Raw genomic sequence first — 24,659 nt, forward strand, 5'->3', positions numbered from 1 at the left:
CACTTGGTATTAACCAAGTGACATATAGCGATCGCAAATTCTGTCGGTTTGTCTGTCTGTCCCGGTTTTGCTACTTTAGGCACTTCCAGGTAAGCTAGGACGGTGAAAACGCTTAGAGTATTGGGATCAGGATCAAACCTGGTAGGAAAAATAATCACAATTCCTAGATACGTGATTGACATAACTGGAATGTATCTGCTCTGTTTGGAGGAGGTGGGGGGGAGGGTTAATTCTGAAAAATAGAAAAAATGAGATACTTTTAACTTACGAATGAGTGATCGGATCTTAATGAAATTTGATGTTTGGAAGGATATCGTGTTTCAGAGCTCTTATTTTAAATCCCGAGCGGATCCGGTGACATTTGGAGGAATTGAGGGGGGGGATTTAAAATCTTGGAAAACGCTTTGAGCCGATGGATCGGGATGAAACTTGGTGGGAAAAATAAGCCTAAGTCCTAGATACGTGATTGACATAACTGGAACGGATCCACTCTCTTTGGGGGAGCTGGGGGGGAGGGTTAATTCTAAAAAATTAGAAAAAATGAGACACTTTTAACTTACGAAGGAGTGATCGGATCTTAATGAAACTTGATGTTTGGAAGGATATCGCGTCTCAGAGCTCTTATTTTAAATCCCGACCGGATCCGATTACATTTGGGGGAGTTGGGTGGGGGACCATAAAATCTTGGAAAACGCTTAGACTGGAGGGATCGGGATGAAACTTGGTGGTAAAAATAATCATAAGTCTTAGATACGTGATTGATATAACTGGACTGGATCCCCTCTCATTGGTGGAGTTGTGGGGGGAGCAATTGGGAAAAATTAGAAAAAATGTGGTATTCGTAACTTATGAACAGGTGGTCAGCTCTTAATGAAATTTGATATCTAGAAGGATCTTGTGCTTTAGAACTCTCATTTTAAATCCCGACCAGATCCGGTGACGTTGAAGGGAGTTTGAGGGGGAAACCAGAATTCTTGGAAAACCTGAAAATTGAGGTATCTTTCGAATGGGTAATATTAATGAAACTTGATATATAAAAGAATCTTATGTCTCAGATGCTCTATTTTCAATTCGAATTGGATCTAGGGGCATAGAGGGTTGGAGGGGGGAAGCAGAAATCTTGGAAACCGGAAATCTTGGAAAACGCTTAGAGTGGAGAGATCGGGATGAAACGTGATGGGAGGAATAAGCACAAGTTACAGATACAAGATTGATATAATTGGTATGGATCCGTTGTCTTTGGGGGAGCTGGGGGCTGTTAATTTGGAAAAATTTGAAAAATTGAGGTATTTTTAACTTAAGAATGGGTGACCGCATCTTAATGAAATTTGATCATTAGAAGGAACTCATGTATCAGAGCTCTTCTTTCAAATCCCGACCAGACCTGCTGATATTGGGGGGAGTTAGAAGGGGAAACCGGAAATCTTAGAAAACGCTTATAAATGTCGTAGATACATAATTGATGTAACCGGACTGGATCCGCTCTCTTTTGGGGAGTTAGGTGATGGGGTTCAGTGCTTTGGCAAGTTTAGCGCTTCTGGACGTGCTAGGACGATGAAAATTGGTAGGCGTGTCAAGAAGCTGCAGAAATTGACTTGATAAAGCTGTTTTCCCCGAGGAAAAATTAGAAAAATTGAGGTATTTTGAACTTACGAGTGGGCGATCGGATCTTAATGAATTTTGATATTTAGAAGAACCTCGTGACTCAGAGCTCTTGTTTTAAATTCCGACCGCCATTAAGCCTTTGATTTTCCTTTTAAAACAATCTATTGATTCTTAGAATTTTGCTAGAGCTCATACCATATGAGCTTTTGGCTCTTCCGACCTCGTCACAAGTGTTATATGAGCTCTTAGCTCTTGTTCTAATGAAGGTTGTAAAATAAAGAATTCGATTGAAGTTTATCCTGAGGATGGAACTTTTGAACAGTTTCTGGGCCCTTCATGTAATATGAGCATTTGGCTTACAAAGGTTACTGATCAAGAAATGATTGACATGGTGGCTTCAATGAAGAGCAGTGCTGTAGGACCTGATTATATATCTTTGAGGATAGTGAAATTGATTTTGCCATTTTTTGTGCAAAATTTTGTTGATCTGTTCAATGTTTGTTTTAAAGAAGGTTCATTCCCAAATGCCTTTAAAAGAGCAAAAATTGTACCATTATTTAAACAGGGTGACCCAAACAATTTTAATAACTATAGACCGATTCTCTAATGGCAACCTTTTCAAGAGTGATGGAAAAATTAATATTTGTGAGAGTGGATAGTTTCTTCAGTAAGAATTGAATTCTATTTTAAATCAGTTTGGTTTTCGTAGAGGTTATTCTACTGAGGATGCTATCTACTTCCTTACTACAACAGCAAATGATGGCCTTGATAATAAACTTAAAGTTGGCTCAGTGTTTCTAGACATATTAAAGGCGTTTGATGCTTGTGACCAACTGATCCTATTGAAGAAACTAGAAAATGGAGGTATTCCCGGGAATGCTCTGTGACTTTTTGCCTCTTATCTTAATGATCGAGTCCTTTTTTGTGAATTTGGAGGTACATCAATAGATTATAAGGTAAGATGTAGAGTCCCACAGGGATTCCCCTTGGGACCACTATTGTTTGAAATATATGAAAATGACCTATATTTAGCACTTGATGGGTTGTATACTGATGTTGGAAGGGCCCAAAGACAACGGAACTCTAATCAAGCTTTATTGCTGTTTGTGGATGATACATGTCTTACGGTGGCAGCAAGAACAGAAAGTGAATTATTAACTATGACAAGAGGTTGTATGTCAAAGATAGAAAAAGTGGATGAGGGTTAATCACCTAAAGATAAATTAAAAGAAATCTCATTGGGTAATTTTTTCTAGATCGCCCAATTATTATCCTTGGTTAAAGGAGTTAAATTTCGGTTCTTACCGTATTGTGCGCGTACCGTCTGTGAAATATCTTGAAGTAATATTAGATGAGACTCAGTGTCTCAAAGTACATACGATGTATATCATCTAAAATTGCTCAAAGGGATTCTGAGGAAGTTGAAATATTTTTTCCCAGTTTATATACTTAGATTGATATGCTTTTCTATTGTCCACCCTTATTTGATTCATTGTTATTCGGTTTGGTCATCTACTTTTCAAACACATTTGAAGTCATTACGTGCTCTCCGAAGTTCGGCGATTCGGGTTCTTGTTAATTGTGATAATCTTATATCAGTTAGAGATAGTTATAAAAAAATTAATATTTTATCAGTTTCAGGTCTTTTTAATTTTTATAAGGCTCTATTTATCTTTGATATATTGCATAGGAATGGACCTGAATGTTTGGTTCGTGTGTTTGAAACAGATGAGCCTGAATATGAGACAAGGAATTCGTCAGCGATTAGAAAACCGATTAAAAGGTCTGCAGGGTCTGCATTTTCGATTCGCCATGTTCTTCCTTTTACATGGAAGTCCCTTCCTTATGAAATAGTTCAAGAGACTGATAGGCCGACTTTTCGTGGGTTGTTTAGGGACCATTGTTTTGTTATTTATGATTTATGATTTTTTTTCTTTATATATATATAGATAAAGTAGGAAAATAGTGCATAAAAGTTTTATTATATTAGGTTAGTGTAGTACAGGGTTTCAAGTGGTGACTTTTTTTGCTTGATTTTGTTTCATTTTTTTTTTTGGCTTTTTAGAGGAATCCATTGATATTCAATTTGTTTTGTGGTTTCGAGAATGGGCGCACAAGTGATAAGGCTTTTTGGCAAATTTTTGGTTTCTTGTATTTTTTGTGTTCTTATAAATAAATTCTCTCTCTCTCTCTAAAAAAAATCCATTTATCAAAAAGGTGCATCTGCAATATCACTTTTTACAATATGTACAATGCCCTTTTTAGCTGCAATCTCCCCAAAGACATCTGTTCAAAATTTTAGAATAGCTATCTAGTTCAAAATAGTCGAAAAGTCAAGTAACTATGCTTCCAGGGATGACGAAACCCCCCGAAACCACTGGGGCAAGTGATTTACATTATATAAGTTGCTCATTGTTTTTGTATAAGGTTGGTTATCAGGGAAACAGGCATGTTTGGTCTTGAGTGTCCAAAAAGGGTAAGGATATTAAGGTAAAACCTTCAGAAAATGTCGAGAGGGGTGTCAAACATGATGAAAATACACTATATGCAGGAGGACTGTCAAAAGATTGCTATAACAGTATCCAAGCAATGGCTGAGGTTGTTGAGTCAGAACTTCAAAATCACGTTGTGAGGTAAGTTAAAAAAAAAAAGAGGAAATCCCCTTTCGTCTGTCCCTTTTCGATGCTCTCCTCTACACTGTTAGAAATCTTAAAAAGTCATTTTACTCAAAATAGTCACAAGGTCTAATAGATATAACTCCGGGAATGCCATGCCCCCTACTTCCCCAGGGGGCAAAGATTGTAAATTATCCAGTTTTTCCCATTTTTAACATGTAAGATTTATATTTGGGAAAGGGGGAACCTTTGATCTTGAGCATGTCCGAAAAGGCTTAGGGTATTGATGTGCAATTTCAGGGATTAAAGGGTATGTTTAGCTAAATCAAAATTAACCGTCTGCATCCAAGTTATCATTAATTTATTATCTGCAATATCTTAGGAAGGGGAAAAGGTTTTAACTTGGAACTTTCAGGGCCACTATTACTACTACTACTACTGCGACTACAAATGCAACTGGTTATGACTGGAACAGTGACTACTTCTGACTTAGACAAGCTCTGACTGTGACTGCACAACGTTTACTTGTGATTATTTTCAGGGAATGTTTGGGGATGTTGAACAAAATCAAAATACAATATATGCGTGCTGATTGTCAAAACGACGCATCAGCAATATCGCAGGAACGCCTGAGAGCATTAAATTGTAACTTTCAAGGCATGTTGAACATTGATTGAACCGTCAGGGAATGCTCAGGGTGATGTTAAACAAAATCAAAAGACACTATGTGCATCCATGTTATCAAGAGAGGGTATATCTGCATTACCTTAGGAGCAGCTGCAGGTAAAAAAGAATATCCCATCGAAAGACCCTATGTGCATTTCACCTTGCAAAAGGGCGTATCTGAAATATCCAAGGAACGGCTATTGGTATGTAGTTGAAGCTTTCTGGAAATACTGAGGGGGATGTAGAAATAAATCAAAATACATTGAGTAGAACTATTTAATTAGAATCGGATATTTTAATGTTAACGCCAGAATTAAAAAAAAAAAAATGGAGAAATATACATTAGATTAACCAAACCAAAGGTCTGGCAATAAGAACGAACGGATTTTAATTACAAAAAAAATATCCGAAAGGAACTTTTTCAAAGAAAATTAGAGATTCTTATCAAACAGTTCGTGGTAACGAACTGTAGCAAGGAGCGACCCGGCTCAATAGTAAACGAAACTCTAAAAAACGGAATTTCGATGCTAAAAGATATATCAAAAGAATCGGATTTTTATGCTGATTTTAAATATATAAGTTTCATCAAATTTAGTCTTTGTCATCAAAAGCTACGAGCCTGAGAAAATTTGCCTTATTTTGGAAAATAGGGAGTATCACCCCCTAAAAGTAATAGGATCTTAACGAAAATCACACCATCGCATTCAGCGTATCAGAGAACCCTATAGAAAAAATTTCAAGGTCCAATCTACAAAAATGTGGAATTTCGTATTTTTTGCCTGAAGACAAATCACGGGTGCGTATTTATTTGTTTGTTTGTTTTTTTTTTTCCAGGGGTCATCGTATCGACCAAGTGGTCCTAGAGTGTTGCAAGAGGGCTCATTCTAACGGAAATGAAAAGTTCTAGTGCCCTTTTTAAGTGACCAAAAAATTGAAGGGCAGCTAGGCCCCCTCCCACGCTCATTTTTTACCAAAGTCAACGGATCAAAATTTTGAGATAGCCATTTTGTTCCGCATAGTCGAAAACCATAATAACTCTGTCTTTGGGGATGACTTACCCCCCACAGTCCCTGGGGGAGGAGCTACAAGTTATAAAGTTTGACCAATGTTTACATACAGTAATGGTTACTGGGAAGTGTACCGACGTTATCAGGGGGATTTTTTTGGTTTGGGTGTGGGGTTCAGGGGAGGGGGCTATATGGGAGGATCTTTCCTTGGAGGAATATTTCATAGGGGAAGAGAAATTCAATGAAAAGGTCGCAGGATTTTCTAGCATTACTATTAAAAAAAAACAACAATGAAAATATAAACATGAAAAAGTTTTTCAATTGAAAGTAAGGAGAAGTATTAAAACTTAAAACGAACAGAGATTATTACGCATATGAGGGGTTCTAAAAATACTTTAGCATAAAGAGCGAGGTATTTAGGAGGAGATAAATACTTCGCTCTTTATGCTAAAATTTTTTTAAGTAATTTCAACTATTTATTCTACGGCCTTTCTGATTCAGGGGTCATTCTTAAAGAATTGGGACAAAACAAGATTTAGTATGAAGAGCGAGGTATTAACGAGGGGACCAACCCCCTCGTATATATAATCAAAAATATAAGAATATAAAAGTTTGTTACGTAAGTTAATTCTTAAGTTACGTATATTTTTTACTAATAAAAACGTTCGTTAAAAATTAAAAGATCTAGTTGCCTTTTTAAGTAACCAAAAAATTTGAGGGTAACTAGGCCTCCTTCCCCAGCCCTTATTTCTCAAAATCGTCTGATCAAAACTAAGAGAATGCTATTTAGCCAAAAAAAGAATTAATATGCAAATTTTATTTTAATAATTTATGTACGCAGAGCCAAAATCAGACATGCATTAATTCAAAAACTTTCAGAAATTAAATATAAAAAAACAAGTTTTCTGAAATGAAAGTAAGGAGCGACATTAAAACTTAAAACGAACAGAAATTACTCCGTATATGAAAGGGGCTTTTCCTCCTCGACACCCCGCTCCTTGCGCTAAAGTTTGATTCTTTCTTGCGACTCTACTTTTTAAAACAATAAAAAAACTTTAGCGTAAAGAGCAGGGTGTCGAGGAGGAAAAGCCCGTTTCATATACGGAGTAATTTCTGTTCGTTTTAAGTTTTAATGTCGCTCCTTACTTTCATTTCAGAAAGCTTGTTTTTTATATATTTAATTTCACTTAAGACCAGGAGAAATAAGTTCCTGTAATGATTCATGCTCAAAGCGACCGGAAATTACTGTTAAAGAATAAATGAGACCCCAAAAAAGGTTGTCCGACTTAAGAGACAAGTAAAGAACCATATCAAAACCAAAGACGAACAGAAATGAAGTCACATGATATTTGGAACTTAAAACGAACAGAATTAAAAGAATAATCACTTCAAACATAAAGATAAAATATATTACTATGAATGAATAATCAAAAGACGCAATATGACTCAAGATTATCAAAATAGCTTGTTAGCCTTATTTCTTGAATGGCTTTGGTTATCAAGTTGTGACAAGTAGTGTTACTGAGGTGAAGGGAACCTCAAGTTTTAAATTGAGGAAGGGAGTTAGTGGCTGAGTCTGGGGTCCTAAAGTTGATTTTCCTTTGATCCAACGAAACGTATCTGGACTATAAGCCTCAGTGGACCCGACAATCTATTTACGGTCAAGGAGTAAGGTAAATAAAAAGACGCTGTGTTGTCAGGTTATCGAATCTCAATCAACACATGACAATGTGTTGTCAGGTCAATCTGTAATTTAAGGAGAACTGCTCGGGGAATGAAGTTGGAACCTTCAGGGAGTTTTTCTGGGGGGTGGGCAAGTGGACATAGAATTTTGACTTTCCAGTCTTCTATTTATCTATCTATTCTATTTATTATGACCTCCCCGTTTATTTCTTGTCCATTCGAAATTTTTGTCACTAGCAGCCCCTGTTGGACTAGAATGTATTATAGATGAAGCAACAATGTAGACCGAAAGAAACCATATATACCGAGGTTATCAAAATTGCGTATCTGCATTATCTCAGGAATAGCGTGGGGGATCAAGTTGAAATATTTCAGGGGCTGCTAGGGGGCCCGTTAGACCACAAATTTTGACCTGGGGGATATACAGAGGTAAATCGGAAGAAACCGTGTCCTGGATATCAGAATGGTGTATCTACCATTTGTCGAGGACGGAAGATGTACCATGTAACAAATTAATAAGTTGGTAATTGCAATTGTTTTATTTACGGATTGCGATTCCCAATCTTTGAAGAATATCTTTATTGTTTTAATACTTTTTGACCTTCTATTATGTAAGGATACCGCTCAATTAAAAGCCGTGTAGTCTCTACCTGCTTTATTGAATTTGCTTTTAGTTTTAATACACTCTATAACAAATGCAAGCCAGCATCTAAGACCAGGCTATTGTTTGCTGTTTAGTTCTAAAAAAAGAAAAAAAAATTTGATGAAGAGTATTAGCTGCCATTTCATTGAGTACTTCAGTTTATAATTGTTTTTAAAATACTGCTAAGTTTTTATAAATTGATAAAATGTGCACGCTTTAGAATGTTTCGCTGTGCTTATTTCATGGCATTTTAATGTGAGAATTACTTCTTCAGTAGTGCTGAAAATATTAAAAAAATAAGATAAATCATTCGTCTTTGAAAAGTTGTGATTCCCTTGTTGAAATCATTGTTGGATTATGCATAGAAGCACCACAATTGTATAGAGTTCAAGTTACTCGAAACTGAAATAAAACTTAGAAAAGCAATCATGGTAATTTGTAAAGTTTGCGGCATATGTCTCCCAAAATCCCCTCCTATAGATTTTGAGAACTTCCTTTTTTTGGGAACATTTTCATTGAAAAATGCCTCTTTTGTTTCTAATTGAGAATTTAGAAAAAACGACAAATTTGCCCCTCTTTCTTGCATCCGAAAAGTATACTTTACTCTTGCTCAAAAAAGCATCCAACCTTAATCCAGAGAGATCAACTCCAGAGAAAAGTGTTAAAAAAAAGTCTGGCTGTCTGATTCTTTTTATTCTTTGAATCTTTTGATTTTCCCCATCTTGCTTCTGGCCTCTCATCTTTTTTTTGCTTTTTTTTAGGGTTTGACTGCCCCAAAATTAAAGATTTACAGAGTTTCGTAAAAATTATTGCTGGTGGAACAATTTCTGCTGCAAAACTGCTAACTAGTCAAACATATGATACAGTTATAAACTGGTGTGGAGGGTGGCATCATGCTCAAAGGTAAATTTCAGTTTTAGTTTAGTTCTTTTGTTATGCTTATTCGTCTACACGCTCACCTTTTGAGACTTGTCGCGATCCTAAAGAGGACCACCCCCCTCTTGCCGTTTTTTCTGCAAGTTTAGTATTTCTGTAGATGACTGTATAACCAGCGTAGCCTGGACTTTTATTGGAGTTTATTAGAATAAACTGCACCAACGGTCCCGATCCAGTTTAATTTCTAATTTTTAAAATGGTACAAAATAGAAAAATGCCTCTTTATTCAAATTAAGTGTGGTGGCTTGGTCTACAGCGCTGACCCGAATGGTTGTGTTAACAACCGCCAGGATTTGCTAAATTTCTAGCCAACATTTCAGGAAAAAATGCCGCGTAGATGTTCTTTATCACCAATAATGTATCAGTTATATTTTGATTAAAGAAGAAAATTAATATTGAATTAAAAACCACAGGAACAGTAAAAGAAATGACAAACAGTAAAGGAAGTTTAAGTTCTGCAATGAAAATAGTAAAAAGAAGGTATTTTCAATGAAAGTAAGAACAAGGTACTTTTCAAAATATAGAGGGGAATGTTGGGGGGATATGCCCACTCCTCTCCCATGTTTTGCCACTAGTTTACAATATTGTGAATAATCATCAAAACAGTCAGTGTTTTGGTCAGTTCAATAGCAACGGAGTCATTAGAAGTTAATTGCTATTAGAACTTTCCTAATTATGATTTACTCTAAGTTCTATTAGTAACACCAAGATGATTAAATATTCGAGCACTGAAATACGTATAATGGTGTATGCACAATATATGTTAATGCAGAGATGCAGATATGGAGAAGTAGCATTGCTACTTTGCTACAGTAGTGAGGGGGTCTTGTTTAAAGCGGGGCCCTATCCCTTCAAACCTCGATCTGGACAATTTTTTAAACTTCTTTAAGACGCAGGTGCATATTACGTCATAGGGAATAATTACTTTTGCTTGTTACATAATCGAGAGCGTATAAAAACATACGAGGGCCAGAGAAAACCTACAGGATTCGTTATTCAAGATGCAAACGCTACCTAATAGAGAGTCTTTAAAAACTTTCAGGGCCCTCTTATGGGGAACCTTCAAGACACCGGACCCTAATGAGAAATTCCTCAAGGCCTCCTAGCATTCAATCCCAACAGTGCTATCAGAAATGAAATAAAAGTGAGACTGTCATTATGGGTAGAATATGGTACACCTTCATACATGATCAAAAGTCTTTCTTTTCTGCTTCACTCCGCAGAATTTTACACTTATATTAAAGAAGCAAACATACTAATTATATTCTTGAACGAACATTTTTCATTTTATTAATGCTGAAGCACTATTACAAACGTAAAAAAGTTATTCGGCATACCAATGTACATGGGCTACAAGATGATTCAATTGCGTAAACGATTATCTATTGAAGTTTTGACCTGGATCAACAATTTTAAAAGATATAAAATTTATTGTACATACAAATTTTATTAATAAAAACAAATTTACAAGTATTATTGAAACACAGGAAAAAACAATTCAAAGTCAAAAATAGAAAAAAAGAAAACGTGAAAAAAGCTTATAAGGAATAGAATATAAGCAAAAAGAACCATGAATTAAAGATAGGTGGGGATCTTACCAACCAATTCCAAAGGGGGAGGGGTGTTATTAGACGTAAAGGTTTATATACTCTTTACTTCACGTTTTACAAAGCTCCTATAAGCAAAAATAAAAAAAATGATTTTTTTCTTACGGTCACGGATGTATGTGTGCTGTGGGAGAATCTTTTTTATTAAAATAAATGTCTATATTAACCGTTTATTTTTTAGGACTACCTGCAGCTTTCAAAACGAATGCTCTACCGTACGGCATGACTGTCTCTGAAACCCGAGGCTCAATACGTGTTTACGTTATCGATGATTATAAATCAATTAATTATCCCAGAATTTTCACACGTTTGCTTTTTGGACTTCTATTGGCTAGAATTGTTGTTTTCAACCACAAAATGGCTGAAAACGCCGCTTTGCTATGGGACAGTCTTTTCGGATAAAATAAGTGTCTATGTTAGCCTTTTATTTTGTAGGACTACCTACATCCTTTGAAAATGAAAGCGCCACCGTACGGTATTGATGTCTCTGAAACCCGAGGGTCAGTATGTGTATTGATTTTCGGTAATTCTAAGTCAATGAACTATCCCAAAATTTTCACACAATAGGTTTTTCGACTTCTTTTGGCTAGAATTGTTGCTTTGCACCACAAAATGGCTGAGATCGCTGCGTTGCTGTGGGACAGTCTTTTTGGCTAAAATAAGTGTCTATGTTAGTCGTTTATTTTGTAGGGCTACCTACACCTTTTAAAAGCGAATGCGCAACCGTACGGCATTAATGTCTCTGAAACCCGAGGCTCAATACGGCATAGATTTTCGATAATTGTAAATCAATTTAACTATCTCAGAATTTTCATACAATAGCTTCTTTTGGTTTGAATCGCTGTTTTTCATCACAAATTGGCTGAGAACACCACTTAGTTACGGGACAGACTTTTTGACTAAAATAGATGAATGTTAACCGTTATTTCATAGGACTACTTGCACCTTTAAAAACGAATGCACTACCGTACGGCATTACTGTCTCTGAAACAGGAGGCTCAATATGTTTTTAGTTTTTTGAATCAATTGACTATACTAGAATTTTCAAACAGGGTCAATGTATGTCGATTTTTTTCCTCATGAAAGGTGTTTTATTTTGATTTTCCCTTGGTGATATATGTTCCATATTATATTTTTTCTCTTAAAAATTTTGAACAAGCATCCAAAATTGATTTTTTTTTTTATGTATCTATTGTTATCAAGACTCGATTAGACTCAAGATTAGAGTTCTGGTTAACATCGAGCCGCATCGCTCCTTACTTACAATTCGTTAAGAACTTTATGATCACTGGAAATATAAGTCGTGGAGGTCAAATATCGTACAAAAATGGTCGTTTACCCAAAGCTGAAGTCCCAGTCTGGTGGATAATTCCCCTCCTCCCTTCGTCCCCATTTTTACTGGTAAAGTAATTATTGAAGAAAAATTGAATGAAGATTCATTATAAGATAGGCTGTAGTTGGGAAATGTTTCCCAGACCCTGACTTTAGGAAATGTTTTATGTAGTTGAATGCCACCTTGGTATTTGAAATGGAGTTTTTCATTCTTTCCCAACAGATAAAGAAGGAAAAACCTTAAAATATAAGCAATTTAAAGAGAGTATCTACCAGAAAGGGATATCAACCTGTCTTAAGTTAGCATTTAATGTTTCTTGTAACCCTGATTCTTTGATAAATTTGAGCTTTAAATATATTTGCAATCTTTGGTGAGATAGATCTTTCCATGTAATTTAAACAGAGAAATAATCCTATTAAATGCCCCCACCCTATTTCCAGCAAAACCTTTTGATCTGAATCCAATATACACATGTTAGGTTACCATTAATCTGGCTCGATGAATGATAGATCTGAAACCATGAATCTAGTGAAATTAGTATATTTTTTTTAACGGTGTAAGTTACAGGCTAAGAGTTTTCCTAGATTCATTTTTATGGCACATGGTATTAACCAAGTGACATATAGCAATCGCAAATTCTGTCGGTCTGTCGGTCCCGGTTTTGCTACTTTAGGCACTTCCAGGTATACTAGGACGATGAAATTTTGCAGGTGTATCAGGAACCGGACCAGATTAAATTAGAAATAGTCGTTTTCCCGATTTGACCATCTGGGGGGGGGGCGGTTAATTCGGAAAAAATAGAAAAATTGAAGTATTTTTAACATACGAACCGGTGATCAGATCTTAATGAAATTTGATGTTTGGAAGGATATCGTGTCTCAGAGCTGTTATTTTAAATCCCGACCGGATCTGGTGACATTGGGGGGGGGGGAGTTGGGAGGTGAAACTTAAAATCTCGGAAAACACTTAGAGTGGAGGGATGGGGATGAAACTTGGTGGGAAAAATAAGTACAAGTCCTAGATACATGATTGGCATAACTGGAACGGATTTACTCTCTTTGGGGTAGTTGGGGGGGGGGGGGTAATTCTGAAAAATGAGAAAAAAAGAGGTATTTTTAACTTACGAACGGGTGATCGGATCTCAATGAAATTTGATTTTTAGAAGGATATCGTGTCTCATTGCTCTTATTTTAAATCCCGACCAGATCTGGTGACATTGGGGGGGGGGAGTTGGGAGGGGGAAACCTAAAACTTGAAAAACACTTAGAGTGGAGAGATCGGGATGAAACTTGGTGGGAAAAATAAGCACAAGTCCTAGATACATGATTGACATAACCAGAACGGATCCACTGTCTTTGGGGTAGTTGGGGGGGGGGGGTTAATTCGGAAAAAATAGAAAAAATGAGGTATTTTTAACTTACGAACGAGCGATCGGATCTTAATGAAATTTGATATTTAGAAGGATATCGTTTCTCAAAGCTCTTATTTTAAGTCCCGATCGGATCTGGTGACATTGGGGGAGTTTTGGGTGAGGGAACCTAAAATGATGGAAAACGCTTAGATTGGAGGGATCGGGATGAAACTTGTTGGGAAAAATAAGCAGAAGTCTTTGCTACGTGATTTACATAATTGGAACGAATCCACTCTATTGGGGGGGGGGGGTTAATTCTGAAAATTTGGAAAAAATTATGTATTTTCAACTTACGAATGACTGATCGGATCTTCATGAAACTTCATATTTAGAAGGACCTCGTAACTCAGATCTCTTATTTTAAATCTCAACTTGATCCAGCGTAATTGGGGGGGGGGGAAGTTGGTCGAAACCGGAAATCTTAGAAAATACTTAAAGCGGTGAGATCAAGATGAAACTGGATGGGAAGAATAAAAACCTGTCTAAGATACGTGACTGACATAACCGGATCTGCTCTCTTTGGTGGATTTGGGGGGGGGGGGTAATTTTGAAAATTGAGGTATTTGTAACTTACGAAAGTGTGACCAGATTTGATGTTTAGAAGGATCTTTTGCTTTAAAGCTCTAATTTTAAATTCCGACCACATCTTGTGACATTGGGGGGAGTTGGAGGGGGAAACCGGAATTCTTGGAAAACGTGAAAATTGGGGTATTTTTATGTTACGAATAGGTAATCGGATCTTAATGAAATTTGATATTTAGAAGGAATTCATGTCTCAGAGCTCTTATTTCAAGTCCCGACCAGATCTTTTGACACTGGGGGAGTTGGAGGGGGAAACCAACACTTGGAGTGGAGGAATCGGGATGAAGCTTGGTTGCTAGAATAAGCAAATGTCCTTGATACGTGATTGACGGAACCGTACTGGATTCGCTCTCTTTGGGGGAGTTGGGGGGAGGGTTCCAGTGATTTGGTGAGTTTGGTGCTTCTGGACGTGCTAGGATGATGAAAATTGGTAGGTGTGTGAGGGAGCTGCACAAATTTACTTGATAAAGTCGTTTTCCCAGATTCGACCATCTGGGGAGCTAAAGGGAGAGGAAGAATTAGAAAAAATTAGGTATTTATAACATACTAGTGGGGGATCGGATCTTAATGAATTTTGATATTTAGAAGGACATCGTGACTCAGCTCTTATTTTAAATCCTGACCGGCATTAAGCCTCTTATTTTCCTTTTAAATCAATCTATTGATTCATAGAATTTTGTTAGAGCTCATACCATATGATCTCTTGGCTCTTAGCTCTGCTTGCCTCGTCACAAGTGCCATATGAGCTCTTAGCTCTTGTTTTTTCACATGGAACGTAAATGCTACTAAAAACGAGATTTAAAAAAAGGAAAAAACTCAATATATTAATAAGTTTCCCGCGAAAGGAAATGCAACGGTATAGAACTAATTATGATAAATTTTACCTCGCTTGCCCTTCCGAGCTTATTACCTTTCTTGGCAGGCGAGTGGCGAACAGTGTTTGTTTTCTTTTTTAACAAATGTATATCTCATAAAAAAGACCCTTATTTTATCACTGTTTTCTCCCTTTTAAATATATTTTGTTTCGTGTGTATTAAAAATTCAGTTGGTTAAACAAACTTTCAATTGAAGTAAAGTATATAGTTGTCATTAAAGCCCAAATTATACACTTTTTTGGGAGGGGGGTATGGGATGGTAACACCACGCTTATTCATAGTAACTTGTGTTCATATCTTTTCATACTATTTCTTGTTTGCTTTTAGGTTAGTACCTTATATAGGATAGTTTATGCTCACTCTTAAGTTTTAATTTCTCTATTTAATTTTTGAAAAAAAAACTTTGCTGGTAATTAAGTCGACATGAAATCTTTCTTGTAAAGCTTTCAGCAACTTCTAAAGTTTTTAATTTTGTTCTGTAAATACTTTGCCGTATGATATCGAGTTGGAAATCGCGAAATATACGAAATTGACACTGGTAGATTGCGCTAACTATTTATTGATATATGGATTTTTTTTTTTATTTTAAGAGACGAGGCATCCGGTTTCTGCTATGTAAATGATGTTGTCCTAGGAATCACTGAGCTGAAGAAGAAATTTGAAAGGGTACTTTACATTGATCTTGACGTTCATCATGGTAAGTACTTCAGTTAAATGAAGGGGAAGTGAATAATAAACAAAACATACCATATAAATAATTATATATATATATATATATATATATATATATATATATATATATATATATATATATATATATATATATATATATATATATATATATATATATATATATATATATATATATATATATATATATATATATATATATATATATGTATATATATATATATATAAATATATAAATATATATATATATATATATATATATATATATATATATATATATATATATATATATATTATATATATATATATATATATATATATATATATATATATATATATATATATACATATATATATATACATATATATATATATATATATATATATATATATACATATATATGTAGAGAGAGAGAGACCCCAAAACTGGTCTTGAAGATTTACAAAGTTGGAATAATCTACACTCAAAAGCGCTCGTTGGTTTTACTTATATAATGATATGCAAATTAAATTGGTATGAAGTTTTGGATTTTCTGTTATAAAGCGCAATAAAACTTTAAAACACTCTTTACTGTTGCAAGGACTTGCTAATGAATTCTGTTTAATTCAGAGCTCGCCGTCTATAGGAAGTTCTTAATTTTAACAAACTTTGAAGACGGCAGTTTATTCGTGGAGTTGACTAGAAACATTCTAGTGCTAAGAATGAACTTCAATGATGAAACTTTGTAAATGCAACTTCTATTTTAGTCCTTTCCTTTTCTAAAACTGAAACTTATAAATGTCTTCCAAGAAAAAAGGTGGAACTACATTTAATGTGAAATTGCCCTCATTGTCAGTTAAAATTTTTTGGATATTGATACTCGTTATTTGGATTGCGACAAATTTGTAGTGTATGAATTGTTTTTAAACACTCACCTATTTATTTGATTAAAATAGTAGAATCTGCCTTTGAATGGTAAAGATATCTCTTTGAATCAAAATTTATTCTAAAAACGTTTGTCCACGTTCTATGATGCCTCTATGAATAAAATTACATAAAAAAACTAGTTTTTCTAACTGAAAGTAAGGAGCGACATTAAAACTTAAAAAGAACAGAAATTACTCCGTATATGAAATGGGTTGTCCCCTCCGCAATCCCTTGCTCTTTATGCTAAAGCTTTTAATTGTTTTAAAAAGCAGAATTGTGGTAAAGAGTCAAACTAAAGGTTATCAGAACTTTCAACTTCTTTTCGAATGAGCCTTCCACCAAAATCTCAGGACCGCTGGTTGGATACGATCAGCTTTGAGGAAAAATAAATAAATCAAAGATGTCGCAGCAAAAAAAAAAATGTGGACTCTCTTAGAATATACTTCTAGCTCGTTATTTTTGTTCGTCTTGATTTTACTTTAACCCATACTTCTAAATTGCCCTTCCCTTGATGTCGCCTGGTCATTCTTGATCTCTATTCAGTAAATATTGCATCATTCTATTGTTTTTAAGGCCACTCTTTTCCAATATTAAATAAAAAAAGAAGATTTTTTCATAACTGAAAATAAAGACCAACCTTAGAACTTAAAACGAATATAAGTTAATCCGCTTATGAAAGGAGCTGTCCGCTCCTCAACATCTTGCTCTTAACGTTATAATTCTAACACTTTAAAAAGTAGAGTAGTGACAAAGAGTCAAAGTTTTGCATAAATAGCTAGGTGTCGGAGAGGGAAAAGCCCCTTTACTATATGGAATAATTTTTGTTCGTTTTAAGTTTTAATACGGCTCCCTACTTTCAGTTTAAGAAGTTTTTTTTTATTTTCGGAATATTTTTCAACTAACGCAGGCTTGAATTTGGCTCACAAATTCAAACAAAATTTGCACATTAATTTTGGCAAACTCCTCCCCCCTCTGTAAAATTTCCTCTGGAAAGTTCATCTCCAGAAACTGCCAACTAGGAATATTCCTCCCAGACAATTCCATCCTAGCTTAAAATTACCCTTAGAAAATTTCTCGCGGAAAATCTGGCTGAATTTTTTTTCTTAGCCCACTTTCATTAGAAAAACTTTTCCGTTTCTGTTTTTTTTTTTAAATCATGCCAGAATCCCCCGCCCCCTAGTAGGAAGGTGCTCCCGTACAGTTCCCTCTGGAAAATTTATCCTGTGGAAAACTCCCCTATGGATAATTTCTTCCTCGGAAAATCCCCCCCCCCCTCCAACGCAAATATACTCTAGATAATTCTCATCCGGTAAATATTTTCCCTGGACAATTTCTTTTAATATCTCTACATGTAAAATCGAGCTGGCCAAAATAAGGTAAGACAAATAAAAAGAATTTCAGATAGGAATTCTGGCAAATTCCCCCAGTGCTAAATCTCCCTAGGAAAGCTCGCTCCCTGGAACTTCCCTCCCACCGTAAATTATCCTTGTGGAAATTAGCCCTTGCAGAAAATTCACCCTTCTCTCCGTAATTGTCCTTATACTTCCCATTAACAAATACTATGCGTAAACAATGGACAAATTTCATGACTTTCACAGGGGCTGTTGGGGGTTATGTTATCATCAAAGACGTAGCCACTGAGCTTTTCAGCTATGCTAGGCAAAATGGCTCTATCAAGATTTTAATCGGATGACTCTTAGGGATGAAAAAAAAACATTCCTAGTTTTATGGTCACTTTAGATACATGGTTGTCTTTGAAAGTGGACAATGAGGCTATTTAGCAAGTTTATTATCAACTACCTATTCATGGCTCACTTAGTTATTTGGGACACTAAAACTGCTTTTTCCTTCTTTTTTTTTTTAATGCTTGGTTTGACTTTTCTATTCACTTACATTAAAATACATACTCACTCCTTTGCCAAAAAGAAAAGATTACTTTAATGTGACGTTTTCAAGCATTGCTCAAAGCGATATTATCTTTTTGTAACGGTGGAAGCATTTCTAAATTCAAATTAGCACAATTATTAATAACATGTTTTTTTTTTTTTATTTGCTAAAGATGGAATTATTGATGATTATCTATTATCCATGGATCTTGGATACGTGATCCATATTTCTCAGGATAGTTCAATGGTGATTGGTGACCAAGAAATTTGGTTAAGTGGAAAGCAGTCGATTTTACGGATGATGAGAGAAATTAAATGTTGTATTATTCCTGTCTTTTGTTGAATCAGCCTTTTCACAACCCTCACCACTGTGATTACTTCTTTTCAGGCGATGGTGTTGAGAATGCTTTTTCGTTTACTCCGACAGTATTAACTTATTCAGTGCATCATTTGAGTCAAGGGTACTTTCCGGGAACAGGAGCAATTTCTTCAATTGGTTGTGGCAAAGGAAAAGGATTTTGTGTAAACATTCCTCTGAAAGAAGGGGCTTCAAATGGGACTTTCGTCTCTGTTTTCAAAAGGTAATACCAACTTTTTTCATTTTTTCGTTGGTTGACACACAATCTGAAATAAATTGATTCGTTTAATAGACTTCTTCTGCTAAAATGCAGTCTAGTTGAAGTAAAATTTGGCATTGATACCGGTTACAACTCTTTTCAAGAAAGGGTTCGCATGGGGAGATAAGAGGCTAAATTCAAAAATTTTGAATGGTTTTTTAATGTAAAATTGTTTACATTTTTTCACAGTTTCTTGTTATAGTTTTAAATAAAGTTACAACTTTCCAATCTGATATGTGTTTCTTGTTATTATTTACAGTGTTTTCCTAATTTCTGGTGGGATTCTAATTTCGCTCTTCCAAAAATAAAATTGTCCGTAGGGAATATAAATGACGACACTCAAAGAGAAAGCGACCGGGACACAAGGAATGTTCGATTAGCAATCACCATCAACAAAGCACCGGGACACAAATGACGACCGGGACACAGGGAGTATAAATGACGACCAGGACATAAGTAAAAAAAAAATAAAAAAAATAAAAAAAAAGGTAAAAACTACAAAAAAACTAAAAAGAAAAAAAAACTAAAAACTAATAAAAAAAAACTAAAAAAGCTAAAAAAACTAAAAAATAAAAAAAAATAAAAAAAAAATAAAAAAAAAATAAAAAAAACAAAAAAAAACAAAAAAGGAAAAAAATGAAAAATAAAGCAGAAAAACAAAACTAAAAAAACGAATGTATATACAGACCGGGACACCGGGATACAAATGACGACCGGGCAATCATTAGAATCATGAGGTATAGATCTGAATACGGATTGTTTTCCCGTGGACCATTATATGTTGCATGTTCAAGAATTGGCAAACCTGACAATCTATTTATATGCACAGACAATGGGACAGCAAAGAATGTTGTATATTCGCAAGTTTTACGTAGTTAAAAACATATATATATATATATATATATATATATATATATATATATATATATATATATATATATATATATATATATATATATTCACAGGTGGGACATAGGGACACAACTACAATGGCGCGTAACTAATATGGCGCGTAACGACTTACGCGCGCTAACGAATTTCTCACGACTCTACTTTTTAAAGCAATAAAAAACTTTAGCGTAAAGAGCAGGACGTCGAAGAGGGGACAGTCCCTTTCATATACGGAATAATTTCTTTTCGTTTTAAGTGTTAATGTCGCTTCTTACTTCCAGTTAAAAAAACTGTTTTTATTTATGTAATACCAATATGAAAGCAACGCAACAATATGGGGTGTAATTCCAAAATAAACAAAGTCAAAAATGGTTTTTATTGGACCACAGAATTGAATGCTGCTAGTTTATGTACACTACACAAATATACAGGATTTTCTAAATTCTCAGCATTACTACGGATACTCTTCAGTAGGCGATGAGCAAACGCACAATTCAGATGCTTACGAGAACCAAACTGTTTTGAATATAGCACGCATTTACGTATCATTTCAGGCAGGATAAGACTTTCTAGAACCTTGCTTAAAACACTTGGAACAGTAATAGGGCGATAACTACTACAAAAATTAGTATTTTTTAATTTTTTTTAAATATTCGTTATCGCGCCAGAACTAAATGAATTAGATACTTGACCTGTATCAATACAAATTTGAAATAAAAGTGTCAGGTGCTCAATCAGTAATGTACTTGCGTTTTGAAGAGGGTGGGGTGTGATACCGTCTAAACCGAGAGCTTTGTGACCCCTCAAAAGCCAGATTACACGCACAGCGTCACTTTTAGAAACAGGAAACATGTTACTCTTATACAACAGAGGGCCAAATCTACTTTTTAATAAGGCATTACATCCAGTTTCTAAATTCGAATTACGAGAGCCAAATACAGCAGAATAATGGCGAATCCACTACTCTTCATGAATACCAACACTTGCTTGGCCACGATCGCTCTGAATATCTCTTTATTTTTTCCACATCAAGTTTGGATTTTTATGAACATCAGCAGAGGCACGCTCAGCTTCCCGGGCTTTAAGATCACTGACACACTCGGTATGTTCGTTTTTTGTCTTTCTAAAGGGCTGGAACAGAAAACCAGATCTTGGCTTATCACAATCACACCAAATGTGAGATCACATTTTTGAACATCTTTTAGCTGTGCTTAAGCTGGGATCATGACTCCAACTGAACTTACAGGTAATTCTCCTCACTTTAGCTATCGGGACGGGGGTTGCCTCCCCACACCTCATAGCATGAGCAATTTCAGCAGCATATATGTCAAGACTAGTGTTATCGCTTACACCATGAAGTAAAAGCTGGAATGGCACTTTTTTCCCGTTAGTATCTCATCTAGTCTATCTTAGTAGAGATTCTTATCAACCTTTCCTCACTCTTTCTTATAGTAATTCTTCGGGGGATTTGTCATAGTATTAGGAAAATAACTAATTTTAAATAACAAGCCGAGGTGATCGCTGAATGTGTGCTCGGAATCCACTGCAACATTGGAAGCAACAGTAAAGCTAGAGGCGACATCATCTATATTGGAGGTGCTACCTGAGTCATGTATATGTGTAAAAACATCACTCGTCAGACAGAAGTGCACGATATCAGAAAATTTTCCATTCTTAGTTAGGTCGCATTGGAAATATCCACAGATTACGTAGCGGGTATTACCCGAAGGAAGCAAAAGCCTATGAAGGCGACTGCATGTCTCTGTAAAACGTTTTTCACTTTGGATTGAGTTACAATGGTGGGGAAATAAACATTAATAGTGGTGAGCATGACCTTTGAGTTGGGAAGCTATGTAGAATTCATACGATTCTAATTTCTTTAGAGGCATGTTATTATTATAAAAAATAGTAGTTCCGCCACTGGATCTGCTGAAACCACTCCGATGAATGTCCTCGTGAATTAACACAGATTTGTTTTGGAAACACTCATAAAGACCAAAGTCTTCTGTAGTAAGCAATTGTTCCTTAACACATATTATGTCATACTTGTCAAACAAGTCCTGTAGATATTCCATCTTCATAGTATTATTTCCAAAACTATTTTGAGAAAAGACAGAAATATTTCTCCTCATCTGGTGGCGTTGGCGTTAGCGATGGCTTTTCTCACTACATGACACGAAAGGCTAAAACTGGAATGATTCCTTTTTCCAGGTGGACAGAGAGCTCACCTAATTTGCAGTGAACTACAAAGGTTGGCTTTAGAACACTTCAGCACACTTAGAGCACTTCTGAGTACCGGTGTAGTCCTTAGCCAGATGATCAAAAGAGAGACATTTAAAGGCCCTCTGCGGGATAGCCTTAAATTCAAAGACTCCCAGTACTGTATACTCTACCTTCAAGCCAGACTTCAAGGCAAGACCACGGCTCAGTTTATCCGCAAAAATCAGTTTGACACTTCCTGAAGTTCCAAAGCGGCTTGCTTCAAGTAACTATGGGTTTGAACTAGTAATGTCTGCTTCCGAGGTGTCAAATGGAACAAATTTAGCAATTGCCAAATATTTTTCCAGTCGGAAAGATACTTTGACTTCAGATTTTATATTAAGCGAATCACTTAGAGCTTGTGCAACTTTAGGTTTATCCATAAAAGCTATTAATCCGGTTTTGGTCTGTTCGACCCGAAATATATTACCACTATTAGAGGGCTTGTCTAAAAAGTATTTCTGCTTAGCACACGACAGCACATTATCCTGGGTATATATTCAGGATAAATACCCGATGTAATGATCTCGAGGGGATGGAAGTGAAGGCCATTCCTTAGATGGCGGTAAACAGGCCTGGCACTGGCTTATAAGACTGCTCATTTGATCGATTCACTCATTGACTTTCAGTGACAAGGAGGTTTTCACATCTTGAGGGATTCTTTGGATTTCTGTTACTTTCCAGACGGCAAAGCGAAACTTGAAGTCAGGTGTAGATACCAAAGCTTTTAGGATTTCATAAATGTCATAGGCTACTATCTTCCTCGTAATTTGGGCTCTTATAGTTCGTACCAAATTACCGTCAAATTGCATCGCAATCTCATTTATCTGCGCATGATTATCAGAAATCATGTCCTTTGGGAAAAATTTCACTGTTGTTTTCACAGCAGCCTCTTTCGATACGCCATCTACGTGACGCAAGGCCGTTTCAATAAAGTTCCGAACCGGCGCATACCCAAAGCCAGAGGCACAACTTATAATTCAACGTTCAGTGAGAGTTATTAATGACTAGGCCACAATCTCAGCCCCCGTTCACCGTATTCCTGCAGTTTAAGGGAGGCTCACCCGGCAGTTAGAACGGCGCTTGGGACTTGGGAACTGCCCCTCTCTTGCTTACCAATTAAGGTTACCTTAATGTCTTATTAAGCCACTTTACCTCTACACTCCTTGAATGCTCAAAATTATTAATATTTCTTTTATCTCTTACTGTACTCAATTTCACCTATTGCGCAATTTAATTAAATTTAAAGTTAAATCTAGCTTATGTCCTGACAGTTCAAAGACAAAATCAATACTGGTCTTCTGAATAAACAAAACAGTAGCACTTTTTTTAACCTCCAGTAAACCTCTTCGTGGTAAAATGATTCCGTCAAGTGACAAATGTTTGATTATTCATGTTAGGTATTTAGATTTTGGGTACTGTGCGCAGTTGTTCGCTCCTTACTATGTTGCGACTACTACTGCTACAACTGCTTGCAATTGTGCTGAACCTAGTTGGCCGATTATATAATGATCGACTAAGACTGAAAGCCTCTACAACCGACAGAAACCCATCATAATGTCATAAGATAAAGAGCGACCAATAGCTTGATACTGTCTTCACTAAAAGTGACAATAAACCTTAAAAGGATCAGAAGCTGATCTTTGATCGAGAGTGCACTCAGAAGAGAGTTTTAAGTTTGAACCTGCTTTTGGGAACATAATTTTTTACATGAAAATGTGGAGTTTTAGGCAATTTAACGACAAAATAGGACATGAGATCTTTTTCATAGTTGATTCCCTCCGCCTAAGTGAAAACTATAGTACCTGATTGCGATGACTATGAGGCTCAAGCTCTATAGCCGGATTTACCAAGCCTGTTTTGCTGAAGACAATCTGAGAGAAATAGAATCTGTTATATTTTTAATTTGTTCCTTAAATTTTTTTTTTTTTTTACAGGACTATGCCAAGAGTGATTACGAATTTCAGACCGAGTGTGGTTGTAATTCAATGTGGTGCGGATGGACTGGCTGGTGACCCACTAGGTGCAGTATTTAATTTAACCGACACAGCCTATAAAGAATGCCTTCAAATTGTGTTAGAGCTGAAACTTCCGACAATGATTCTGGGTGGAGGTAATTTTTAGGTTAATTTATTTTTCTAACTTGCATGAACTGTATGAACTTTTATGAAAAGTTACCAGTTCGTCTTCTGTGTTTCAATAGTTGTATATGCTAAAAATTCAAGTGTCGTAAATCGTGAAAAAATTTTGGAGTATGGTAGGTCACATTAATTTTTCAGAAGCCATAACTTTCGTCGATTCCTTTGAACTAGTCTCTTATTATACGCGGAGCCTCAATTACTCTCTCAAATTTGTGTTTTTTTGCTTCTGGCTCGTATCGATGCTCAGTGCGAATATGATATTGCCTTTCACGTGGCTAAGACAAAGTTAGTTATGAAACAGTTCG

General features: G+C 35.7%; 1 protein-coding gene across 4 annotated transcripts in view; it reads left to right on the top strand.

The window, feature by feature from the left end:
• The window catches only part of LOC136041096 (histone deacetylase 8-like), a 71,428-nt gene that overhangs the window by 24,435 nt on the left and 22,334 nt on the right, over positions 1 to 24,659 (top strand). For all 4 annotated transcript variants that reach the window (XM_065725668.1, XM_065725652.1, XM_065725660.1 and 1 more), the window contains exons 3-6: positions 8,981 to 9,122; positions 15,554 to 15,660; positions 18,835 to 19,027; positions 24,151 to 24,326. In XM_065725668.1, the coding sequence (XP_065581740.1) occupies positions 8,981 to 9,122; positions 15,554 to 15,660; positions 18,835 to 19,027; positions 24,151 to 24,326 (618 nt within the window). The remainder of the gene's footprint in view (positions 1 to 8,980; positions 9,123 to 15,553; positions 15,661 to 18,834; positions 19,028 to 24,150; positions 24,327 to 24,659) is intronic.

This window comes from Artemia franciscana, chromosome 2 (assembly GCF_032884065.1).
Source record: "Artemia franciscana chromosome 2, ASM3288406v1, whole genome shotgun sequence".
In the NCBI taxonomy this organism is placed as follows: Eukaryota; Metazoa; Arthropoda; class Branchiopoda; order Anostraca; family Artemiidae; genus Artemia; species Artemia franciscana.